Source organism: Eptatretus burgeri, chromosome 10 (assembly GCF_056783735.1).
Source record: "Eptatretus burgeri isolate ZD-2024b chromosome 10, Ebu_testis_v1, whole genome shotgun sequence".
In the NCBI taxonomy this organism is placed as follows: domain Eukaryota; kingdom Metazoa; phylum Chordata; class Myxini; order Myxiniformes; family Myxinidae; genus Eptatretus; species Eptatretus burgeri.
In genome coordinates this window covers 98,728,484-98,740,961 of record NC_140970.1, presented here as the reverse complement: position 1 = coordinate 98,740,961, position 12,478 = coordinate 98,728,484, and the positions used below count along the sequence as shown (strand labels likewise).

The 12,478-nt window shown below is 44.1% G+C and overlaps 1 protein-coding gene across 4 annotated transcripts in view; it reads left to right on the top strand.

Moving 5' to 3' along the window:
* LOC147019245 (methylcytosine dioxygenase TET3-like) overlaps window positions 1-12,478 on the top strand; it is a 268,737-nt gene that overhangs the window by 197,154 nt on the left and 59,105 nt on the right. For all 4 annotated transcript variants that reach the window (XM_085899582.1, XM_085899584.1, XM_085899585.1 and 1 more), the window contains one exon: window positions 10,807-10,896. In XM_085899582.1, the coding sequence (XP_085755708.1) occupies window positions 10,807-10,896 (90 nt within the window). The remainder of the gene's footprint in view (window positions 1-10,806; window positions 10,897-12,478) is intronic.

Below are 12,478 nucleotides of genomic sequence, written 5' to 3'. Positions count from 1 at the left end.
GGTTTTAACGTTTCGGGCCTGTCGCAGCTAAGTGGGAGCCACTTCGTTCCAAAACTGACCAAAAATTATCAAAAATGAACTTCATGAAATTATCAAATCATTAACTATTCCATAAACTGGAGCATATATGGAACACAAGGCAAAAAAACAGTTTATCAATTCAGATAAACACAACTCAGGAAAGGAACCAGACTGATAAACATTTAAATATCATGGACACTTACTATGACAATTCGTTCTACTTGTTAGGCCAGGATGTCACGACACGATGGTATCAAATTTTGGAAAATTTTCATATTTCTCGATGGACATGAATAAAAAAATTAAATTTTCTTCCCTCCAAATGGTTGTCAGATAAATATTTGAGCATTATTGCTCATAGACTTGTGAAGTCAGTCTGATTCATCTATTTTATCTATTTTAATGTCCAAATACTTAAAACATTCACTCACTTCAATATTTCAGCAATAATTCCAGAATTCCATAATCGTCACGTAATGGCGGACAAGAAAAAAAAAAAAATCTCCCTTTAACTGTTCAGGGAGATTGAGGCAAACCTGTATTTTTCCTGCAAATTGGTCATGACAGACATGTATCATTTGGGGTAAGAGATTTCAAATTCAATGATTCAGGTAAAATTGTATTGTGTATAATATTGATTGTCGCGTAATGGCGGACAAATTTGAAATTTTGAAACTCGTGGTCAGTGAGCGGTATTTAATCGAAATATATCTATAATGTTTGTAAAATTAGATAATATGATTATTGTTGGTAAAATGAGCCTCATCTCAGCCACTTTTCAGAATAGCACAGGCACTTTTATTTTTTCATCCCTGAATAGGCATTCAAAGTGAAACTAGGATAAATTTCACTCTATCACATGCCACTCAGCCAATTTTTGATCGATTTCCAAACTGTAACATGTTCTGGAAAGGAAAGTTCACTCTTTCTGTTGAAATAAACTTTTCAAAACCAAGTTCCAATGACGAATATCAGATAAATTAAACAACATCTGAAAATCTAAAAATGAAACTGGAAATATGACTGCTTTTTCAGCTGATAGCATTTAACGTACATGAATCTTAGGATCCTGACATCTGACGGTGATTAAAATAAACATTTTTTGTTAGATTTTTCAATGCTCGAACTGACTGGTTTCAAGAAGGCGAGTTTAGTCATATTTGTGTTTATTTACTGTTATTTAAATACAAGCATTGGAACAGGGTGGCTCCCACTTAGCTGCGACAGGCCTCAGCCGATTCGGTTTTAAAATCCTGTTTCTCAAATCACAGACACTGATAAAATCAATGTCCACAAAAGTACTTTTCTTAAATGAACAATTTTATTCTAATTTTATCCACCAGTTTGTTCTCACCCTCGTACACCACAATGAACCTCTCCCATATATATATATATATATATATATATATATATATATATATATATATATATATATATATATATATATATATGTATATTTTGAGAGTGGAGAAAGTTTTTGATAGCATATAGGCAAAAGTCGTCTTATCAGACCGGTCACCTTGGACGAGCAAAGAATTAAACAAACGTCCAGAAGTGGCAAAGGAATACAAAATAAGCCACTCGGTCAGAGGCTTCAACAATTTTAATAAAAGGGAATGGAGATTAAAAAAAACAACTTTAACCTGGTCAGACTGAAGCAAGGGCCACTTGTCTAAAAGAGGAATAATTCCCCAACACTCCCCCCTTGTTACCTTCAAAGGCAACACAATTTAAGTTTAACGATTCTGTCACTTGGAAATACATTTTCTCTTGCGTTGGAGTGTGCCCATCTTCTTGGGTAGTCACACCCCCCTTGCTCACATCGTAGAGCTCAGTCCCTACAGCCTTTCCTGTCCCGCAAGCCAGGTGGCTTCATGTGGTTGTACAGCTTCTGGACCTGGTCGAGGTTCCAGTAGGCCCGTAGGCCGATAAAGACAAGGCTACCCGTTGGGCTGCATGGCTGATTTTCAACAACCTATTTCGGGAACAGAGCAGATGGGCAAAAGTGGAATGACAATTCCCGTAAACATTGAACACACTCATTGCGTTGACTTAGGGATTTCCAAGTTCAGGTTCTTTCATAAGAGTCGTAGGACTCAATTTGAAAATCTAAATAGGAAGGTGGTGCTTGGGCCACCATCACCTTTTTAGCAGTATTCCTCTTTCGACAAGAAACAATCAATGCCAGCATTGTAATTGTTGCACATCCAACAAGCACCACAACAATGATGATCCACAATAATCCCAACAGAGATCCAGTGTAACAGGGTAGTCCCCCAGCCTCCAAAAATCCCTTCAAACCAGGAATAAAGCCCATCTTTCGTAAAATAATCGTGAAATTTGGCTCCTTCTTGCTTAATCTTGTCAGCTATGTTCGTGATTTTCTCCGAGTTATCAGGGATATTAGTACAACACTCAGAGTTAATTACAGCACACATTCCTCCTTGAGCCGCGAGGATGAGGTCAAGGGCAACCCGGTTTTGCATTGCGACTGCACGCAGGGCGACCACCTCCGAGTTGATATCAACCATGCTTTGGGCAGTTTTATTTGCCAATGATTCAAGCAAAGCAGCTAACTCTGCCAATCCCACAGATGTTTGTCCTACACCGTAGTGAGGGATTAGAATCATGAAGAACAATTCAGTTGACGTGAAACTCCGTTTACCCCAGTTTCAAATGCTCAAAAGGTGACTTGGATAGCAGGCGCATATGTGGCAAAATGAATGACAAGAAACAAGATCCACTCCAATTAACTGGAAGCCATGGGTATGCTCGATTTCCACACACGAAATAAGTATTATTTAGTGACTTGTGGTCCCATCGTGTGATTTTGATAGACATAATTACTGCATTCAGAATTTCCTAACCTTCTCTCTCCCCATGCCTCTTGTACCAAGCATAGTTCAGGTTTTTCTGTCGCCCGTTCAACCATAAAAGGTGGAGGCATCTTACTTAAATTAAAATTTTGCCAAAAACAGTTACTGAAATTTCCTTGTCGGAGGCAATTTCCATTTCCGTTGGTAACGATGTGGTCGTCAAGGTTATTACCTTGTTTATCCCAGTTCTTTTCTTTTGCCCAGTACCCACACCACTCACTTAAATTGAATGGTATTGCCAACAGAGGTATTCCAGTAACTGCTGAATGAGGTATCTTAGTACAAACCCAGCAATTGGTTTTATTAAAAGCCTTAGCGTGTTTACGAGAAAGGGCCAGATAAGTGTTTATTCCATGTGGTGAACCCACTTTTCCCGTTAAGCTTCTTCGGTCTCTGGGTGCCATGGGCTTAGTTTGGTGGGCAATGTGACAGGCCCATCTCCAAAGAACATGCAAATAACGTTGATCACAGACAGTACTTATCGGCTTAACAGACCAGGTCCACGTTGTACAACCTGCATTTAGTAGTACAAATAATCCTGCAATGGAAAGAATCATTAAAGTTATCAGGAAGCAGTGTTCCCTCGGGTCCTTTTGGCCGTGTGCCAGTTTGCAGTGTGTGGCATGGATCCATGTTGCTCTTCCTTTACACTTCACAGCCGTATGGGTAGTTTGCAGTATTAGAAACGCCCATACCAACGTGCTTGAAGAGAGTTCTTACTTTTGTAAATCTTCACATAAACAAAGTCTCCTGGTTTGAAGTTGTGATGATCAGACGTGGCTGGTTCTGGCAGGGCTTGCTTCACCTGCGCATAAAAAGTCCTTACAGCATGATTCAGAGAGACACAGAACGCAAGCAACGTGTCGTCCATTTGCTGCACGTTCATGTCTTTTACAGTCAATGTAGGTGAGTTCGGTAATCTCATCGGTCTTCCCATCAGAATCTCATGCGGAGATAAGCCAGTTTTTCGATTTGTGGTAGATCTCATAGTCATGAGAGCAATGGGCAGAGCCTCTGGCCATTTCAATCCAGTCTGTTCACAAATCTTTGCCAGTTCATTCTTTAGAAATCCATTCTGCCTCTCGACTACCCCCGCAGATTGCGAACGGTACGGGCAGTCAAAATGTTGCTTGATTTGCAATACCCGACATCTCTTTCACCACTTCGGCTGTGAAATGAGTACCTTGGTCACTGGAGATCCTACAAGGTATTCCAAACCTACAGATGAAATCCTTAATCAACAGTTTAACTACAGTAATGGCATCTGCTTTCCTACAAGGGTAAGCCTCAACCCACTTGGTGAACAAATCGACGATGACTCAAGCAAATTCAAAGCCACAGCATTTTGGTAACTGAATAAAATCCATCTGGATATGAATAAAAGGTCCGAATGGAATTGGATGACCCCCTGGGGCCATCAGCACCCCCCTTGCTGGGTTATGTTCTTGGCAAATGTGACAGGTCCTACAATACTGTTCTGCAATTGGACTAAACCCTGGGGCAAACCATTGCTCCCAATTGAAGTACTCATGCCCCCCTTGCTGGTATGCCCGACCTCATGTGCCAATCGTGCGAGCCAGGGTAACAGAGCTTTTGGTGCCACCACACGACCAGCAGATGATCTCCATAATTTGGATTCATTTTCAAATTCAAATCCAGCCACTATCCACAAATCTCATTCTTTAGCACTAACAGCTGTCTGCAAAGTATTTATATCGTCAAGGGTTGGCGTCACCACTTGTCTCAATACACATTGTGATATCAAGAGAGTTCCAGTGTTGGCAGCAGTTTTTGCAGCAACATCTGCTCTTGCATTTCCCCGTGAGACGTCATCACTCCGGTGTGGGCATCACACTTGACCACTGCAATTTAGTGAGGCAGAAGTATTACTTCCAGCAGATTCGCGATCCATGTTCCATTCCTCACCCGTGCACCTGACGATGTTATAAATCCCCTCTCGCGCCAGAGGGCTCCGAATTTGTGTGCAGCACCAAAGTCTTAGCCGGAATCAGTGTAAATTGTCACTATTTGGCCTTTGGCTAAGTGGCATGCACGAGTGAGGGCGAACAGTTCTGCTTGCTGCGCGGAGCAGCGCGCAGCCAATCTCCCCCCTTCGATTACTTCGTGATCAGAGCAAACGGCGTAGGCTGTTAATAGGAATCCTTCAGGTGTGCGTGATGACGAACCGTCAACATATAAAATAAATTCAGAATTTTGGATTGGTGTGTCTCTCAAATCAGGACGCGGTAGACACGTGTGTACGATTACCTCCTCACAATTGTGAGGATCACCATCTTGTTCTCCTGGCAGCAAGCTAGCAGGATTCAGCGGCGCGCATCTTCTTATCGTAATGTTAGTGGGTGCTGTAAGTGAGAGTTCATATGTCGTTGCCCTTGAAGCCGACAAATGCTGTTTTTGTTTTTAACAGTACAGCTGTGACTGCGTGCAGCACCATGAGAATCAAAGTGTGTCCCGCGACGAGTGCTTCTGTCGCCTGCACCGCGAGCGAAGCGGCTGCTACTGCCTTTAGACAAGATGGGAATCCTTGCGCTACCGGATCCAATTTAGTACTGTAATATGCAACAGGCCATAATTTATTTCCATGCTTCTGTGTCAGCACCGACTGTGCAAACCCCCGACTCTCACTTGCGTTCAAATGAAAAGGTTTTTCATAGTTTGGTATACCCAGAGCTGGAGCAGAAGAAAGAGCTTGCTTTAACGTTACAAAAGCCTTGTCTGTTTCGTGTCCACGTCAGTGGACTGGGCACGTTCACCGAACCAATTTCCAGCAGGGGGCGCACTAAGGCCGCATAATCTGGTATCCACTGCCTGCAATAGCCGGTCGTTCCGAGGAAAGATCTCATCTGTTTAGCAGTTGTTGGCTTGGGCAGTTTTAATATTGCAGCTATACGTTCCGGGGAGATGCGTCTTGTATCCCCCTTCAAAATATGCCCCAAATATTTCATCTCTTCTCGGCAAAACTGCAATTTGGCTCTCGATGCTTTGTGTCCCTTTCTGGCTAAAGCTCCCGACAACATCAACGTATCTCACTCGCATGCATCTTTCGACCCTGAACAGATCAGCAGGTCGTCAACATATTGAATCAGTGTCGATCCATAGGGAAAAACTATGTCATCCAAGTCGTCTTTCAAAGCTCGTGAAAACAGTGTCGGGCTCTCGACATACCTTTGAGGAAGCATAGTCCAAGTGTATTGCCTTCCCTTATACATGAACGCAAAAAGGAATTGTGCTTCTTGGGCTATCGGTATACTAAAAAAGCTGAAAATAGATCCACGACACTAAAATAGGTAGTAGTACTTGGGATGCTTGCTCGAATCGTAGCTGAATTTGCAATTATGGGATAAGCCGGAATCACCGCGTCATTCACTGCCCTCAAATCCTGTACGAATCTCCACGTCGACTTCCCAGGTTTTCTTACAGGTAAGATCGGCGTATTACATTGACGAACTGTGGGAATAATTATCCCTTGCTTCAATAGCGCTTCCACTACGGGAGCAATCCCTGCTTCTGATTCTGGACGCAATGGGTATTGAGGTTTTCGAGGCAGTTTCTTTTCTGGATCTATATTGATCTTGACTGGGTGCAATGCCTCAAATTCGCCCTACATCGTTGGCATGTGTTGTCCACAGACAAGTCGGGACTTGGTCGAGTCATTCAGGTAATTTTTCTGACCCATTTATTTCCGAGATCAGCCATTTCTAAAACAGTTTTCACCGTCCCGCGACACTCCGACCAACAATATCCACTGCTCCAATCTTCCAAAGTCCGTTTACTTGGCTCGACTCCATCAAAGTCGCTTGTGATGCTTTCTTCAAACAGGTTACCATGTGACCTATGTCCGTTGCTTGGTAACCTCTTGCAATCGCGAAGGTAACCCTGTGGTGTAACACTGGACGGTTGGTTCCACAATTTTAATTGTTCCTGCGTGAGATGCACCTCCAGGCCAATCCCTTGCTTTCCAATCCAAATTGTCCCCCCAACACTAGGTCAAAGGTCTGGTGTAATTTCGAAAGTGTTTCACTCGCATAGACGTTATCTTTTCCCTTGACGTCGCAATCTGCAATGCAATGTAATCGAGTCTGCACCCCATCTGTGTCCATGTGGTGTTGACTCACCCAGTCGTACACATCGGGTATGATTCTCGTCAAATGACACATATTCCTGCAAATATTTAAATGCTTCAAAATTAATCACAGTCCATCGATAAAGATTCTCTGTACTTTCCTGCAATAAATTCATCATAGTTTTATGCGATTTATGAGGTATATTTAAATCCACTCACTGAGGGGTACATTTCACTGAACAGTTCAGCTTACATAATAGATCTCTTCCCAACAGATTAATTGGTGCATCAGTTTCCATCAAAAATGCATGGTGCGCAGATAATGGTCCAATTTCTACCCATAGTTGTTCAGTTAGTGGGATCGCCATGGAAACTCCTGACATTCCCACTACTTTTACTCGTTCTCGCGATAACGGGGCATCCAGGAAATCACTTTTTCTGAGCGCAGACTTGGTCGCTCCCGTGTCAGCTAAGAAAGGAATCTCTCGGCCTTCAATTTGCAAAGTCAATTTTGGTTCGTCACAAGGTTTTACAGTCAGAAAGGGTAACTCAGATGAAGTCGCTTGTGTTCTTTGTCATAAAACAAATGGGTTTTGGGGTTGAAATGAACTTTGAGGTGGAGGAGGTAGAAATGAGGGCAGAGGAGGTGGGAATGAGGGTGGAGGAGGAGGAGGGAATTCGGTGTGAGGTGCCGGGGGTTGAAATGAGCAAGCTTGCTCAAGCTGTGTTCCTCATCTGTCCTGCTGTTGGAATTATGGACCTCCATCTCTGTTTAGTTGTACCCCTCATCTCTCTTCGACCGGTCCGTACGTACCATAAATGCCATAAGTTCGACCATTTCTGCGGTTCCGGCACTCCTTGGCCCAATGACCTGTTTGCCCACATGCACGATAGACCTCTCTGCGCGGGTCTCTGTATTGGGGACGGCCACGGTTATAGCTTGGCCCTCGGTTTTGTGCATTATATCTCGCATTTCTGTGTTCTACCCTTGTCAGCAAGAGGAACTTTCTCTCTGCGTTGTGTTTCAGCTTCCTTTGTCTCCTTTTTAATTACTCCCCTGGCTCCCCGTCGAGCCTCTTCTTGCCCTGTGGCATCATCTCCCTCTGTCTCGTCCGCTTATTCGTGGAGCGGTTGCGCTATCGGAACGATGCCCTCTGGCCATGTATCTGACTCTTCTTCTTCATCCTCAAATCTGACAGGCACAGCTCGTTGCCTCTTCGTTTTATTTTCAAGTCTTACCGGCATCTGCTTTGTTAATTGGTCTAGCTGACTCTTCAGGTTTAACAACCACGTCTTTTCGACTCTGTCACGACATTCCTCCATCCAATTTATATATACGCTCCAGTTTACATGCTTCTGGGCCTTCTTATCAAACATAAATCTGGAGGAGATGGTTCCATCGATGGCAACGTGTTAACTGCATGAGTAGACAAAGCCAGAATTCCAGGAATGAAGGCAGCCTTCGATGGCACAGGCAGGGTTTGGCAAGCAAAACAGGATGCCGGACTGCATTGAATACTCGAGATATGTCCAAGGAGACGATCCTAACCTCTGTTTGAGGTCGAGGGCCTCCAGCTATTGCTGAGAGAGTAACAGAAGCGTGTCCAGAGTTGCATGACCAGGACAGAATCCAAATTGATGGTCAGAGATCACGCTGTTCGAAAACAGAAAAGACTCGACATCAGAAGCGATGATGGACTCCTTGACTTTACAATTGTAATTGGACGCAAACTCATTGGCCTATAGTTGACAGGGTCTGTTTTTGCACCCTTCTTGTAGATGGGATTAATGTTTGCCGACTTCCATGAAGAGGAGAGTTGGCCAGAGGAGGACAGACTGAATGGAGCAGATAGAGGGGGAAGCAAGAATGGTAGAACAGGATTTGAGAACATAGACACTGATGCTATCTGAGACCATTGCCAAAGCAGACAGGGTCAAGGCTGGACAGAACCTTTTCATTGAGAAGGACACATTGTTCAGTCGACAGTGGGTATGTCAGGGTAAGATGGGGACAGAGAGGGATGGGTTGGGTACATGAGATTTGGAGGCAAAGATGTTCAGACATCTGACATTCTACCCAATCTCTGTTTTTTCTTGCTGAGAAAGCAAAGTGCTTCACTGCAACGACCCCCCATGGAGTTCGGTGTATGAGTATATTGGTTGATGGATAGGATAGCCACAGAATGGTTGGAATAAACCCGTGCATGAAAGGCTTTTGTGAAAGTATTCCCAGATGGAATCAATATCAGGTGCTGTGGAGATGGTGGCCTAATCCTTTTGAGAGAGCAGATTGAAGTCCCTGCAAGTTGGCCTTTGCAAACAGCCATATTCTGCATCATTGAGGTCGCCAGAGAAATATGGGCCTTGACAAGAAAGTGGCCAGAAGAGCCACAAAGGGCAGAAGCAGAACAAGAGAGATTGAATGGAAAGTTAGTCATTACTTGGTCCAGGAGGGAGGACCGACCAGTTTTAGAAATCCAGGTTGGGAAGTTTACAGATTGGGTCAAACACAGAATCGTAGAAGGCCTTTTCTGCAATGGCATGGCTGGTTGTTGCCAAGCGAACACCGAACCAGCTGGTATGGTGAGTTAAAATTGCTGCAGATGAGAAACAGAGAATTGAAATGGGTGCTTAGGAATTGATCCGTGTTGGAGGAAATATAGGTATATGCAGACTTGTCACAATTGGGTGGATAGTATACCACACAGCCAAACATTAGGTGGTTACAGAGAGGTATAAGCAGCCAGAGTTGTTCTGGAGGAGAAGTTAGTGAGGACGATGGACAATGAGCAATGGATTTCTTGACATACACATCAACACCACCTCCAGGACAGGGGAGAGGCCTGTCAAAGTGGAAAAGAGAATAACCGTGGAGAGACCGAGGAATCAGAAAGCTCCTGTGAGAGAAGCGTTTCTGTTCAACGTACAATGTCCGGAGCAGCAGCAGCAACCTGAATGGAGAGATCAGAAATATTAGAACAGAGATATGAAATATTGGTGGAACACAACTATGATGAAGGGGGGGAGGAGGAGATGAGGAGTGGGTGAAGTATGGAGTTGTGTGTGCAGTGGTTGGGGGAGATGTGTGGCGGGGAAAAGGGTTGCGGGGCTCGTGACAAAGGTAGGGGAGGGGGGGGGGTTATAACCTCCTGCCTTATACTCTCTATATACCTATTGCCTCAGAGAAATGGTCATTTAGTTAATGGGAAATTCACACACTTTGGGAAACTCTAAGAAGGAAAAATGGAAGTTTGGAAGGAGGAGGGATTGGGGTGGGGTTGGGGTAACCAGGGTAGAAAAGATCATGGTTTTGGATTGGGGATGATCTGAGATGGTGGTGAACAGCATTCTTGAAGACCTGGAGGGAAGAATGAGATTGAAGAGCATGTGGAAGTTTGTTCCACAGGTGGGGGAAAAAAAAACAGAGGAACAAATGAGTGGAGGTGAGCAGTGATCCTGGATTTAGGGAGTTTCACCAGAAGGTGGTTGATGGTGGATCATAGCGTTTGCAACTTAATGCCAATGTGGCACCTTAGTGTTAGACAAGAGATGCAGTGCAGACAGATGAGCAGTATTGCAAGTTTCTGTGTGTGCCTCTTCCTTGTATTTCTTTGAGTATACTCATTTTCTGAGTAGCTGAAGAGATAACAGATCAAAGAAAGACTCCTCCACCCATTATCCAGAAAAAGTTACCCACGTTACCCAACAAAATACAGAATTTTTTTTTTTTTACTGCACCGAGTGTGTCTGTGCTGAGTGAGCGACCGAGTGCATGTCTTTTTTTTCAAGTTTACTACATGTTGAGTCTGCTGTGTGTGTTACCAGGAAGAAAAGTTGGCGCAACAACTGCAGTGCTTATCGACGCATGTGGGACCAGTGTATGAACGTCTTGCACCAGATTCTTACCACAACCAGGTACGTTGCTCCCATTGTTTAATGAATCAATCCCGAGTAAAAATAACAACCGGCAGAGAAGTTGCCTTTTTCATCTGTGCGAGTTGCATTATCAATAATGATTGTTTACAACCTTGTTGCTAATATCTCGACTATAATAGAGATGTTTGTCTGTGTCTCTGTCTGTCTGTGTATCACTATTTTTCTCAGAGGTGGCCAAACAAATCTTCGTCAAACTTTGAGGTTCATTAGTGAGTAGCAGGGAGTGTTTTAGGGGTGGGGGGTGTACTGTACTGAATTGGGAGATGCTTAGCAGGCAGACACGAAGCGGAGGAACAGTCGAGCCGGGCTGTGTTGCACGAGTGCGAGCCAGGGCGTACTGTGCCCGCGGCTCCTCTTTATTCCGTACGCGGTACACTCACGAGCCGGCCGACTCCAGTATTACTACGACGCCTCAGGTGGCGCGCACACCTCATATCCCTTACCGACCCCACGGCCACCCCTCTCATCACCACGCCCACCATGCATCATCACCATGCCCTTCCCCATAGGCCCGCAGACTCCACCACAGGGGGGGGGGGACTTTTTTTGAAAAATTTGATTTCTTCAAAATGCCGACAGGATCAGAACAGCACCAGGCAACACCAGGTACCGCTGCCAGTAAGATATACAGGGTAGCCCGAAAGTTACTTTATCCCTGATAAATTTCTCGCACTTCCCTCCATCCCTTCCCCTCTGCCCTTGCCCGCTATGGTATGCGGAAACACTGACTCAGAAGAATGGTGGAGCACATACAAATACAATGACAAATTAATTATTGTAAGTACTGTACAATAAAACCTGTATATTAAAAGAGTTCAAGAACAATGCTTCACTCGGAAGGGTAAAGTGACTTTCAGGCTCCCCTGTATATTAAAGTGGCAACAGATATCAAAGTCTGTCCGAAATTTAAGGTTTAACCTTCAGCTGATAAACTTGCAGCACAGGTGTTTTTGGTACCTTAACTGTAATTCCTGTGAAAATCTCTTGAAGATGAGAAAGCCATCAATACACGGTGCTGCAATGACTTGTGACACAATGAAGAGAGACAAAATAAAAAAAAAAACATGCAGACAGTGGCCAGGTATGCTTTCTACAGATATAAAATGACAAATATCTGCATAACTATACGGATGGCTTAGGGCGTCACTTCACAGCACGATAATGCTTACCATCAAATGGCAAATGTGATCACGACTACTCTAACGGAGATGGATTGTGGAGTTCTCAATCATTCTCCAGAATTGTCACCTTTTGATTTATGTCTTTGGACCGGTCAAAGAAAGGCTGGATTTTTTTAATATATATACAGAGTCAAGGCTCGTGGAAGAGCGAAAACTCAGAACGGATCAGGACACAACAAAAGGAACAGCAGAAAGAGAACGGGGGCAATGCCAACAGCAGGGCAGAGCCGATGGAGAAAATATACGGAGACGGACAAACAAGCGATGCAGGCAACGATGAGGGGTAGGGGAGAAGGCAAGGGGTGGACAAGATGGATACAGAAGCAACGTTTTGGTGGGTGTAGGAGGGGGGGGGGGGTTTAATAGGTGTAAAAAAGATC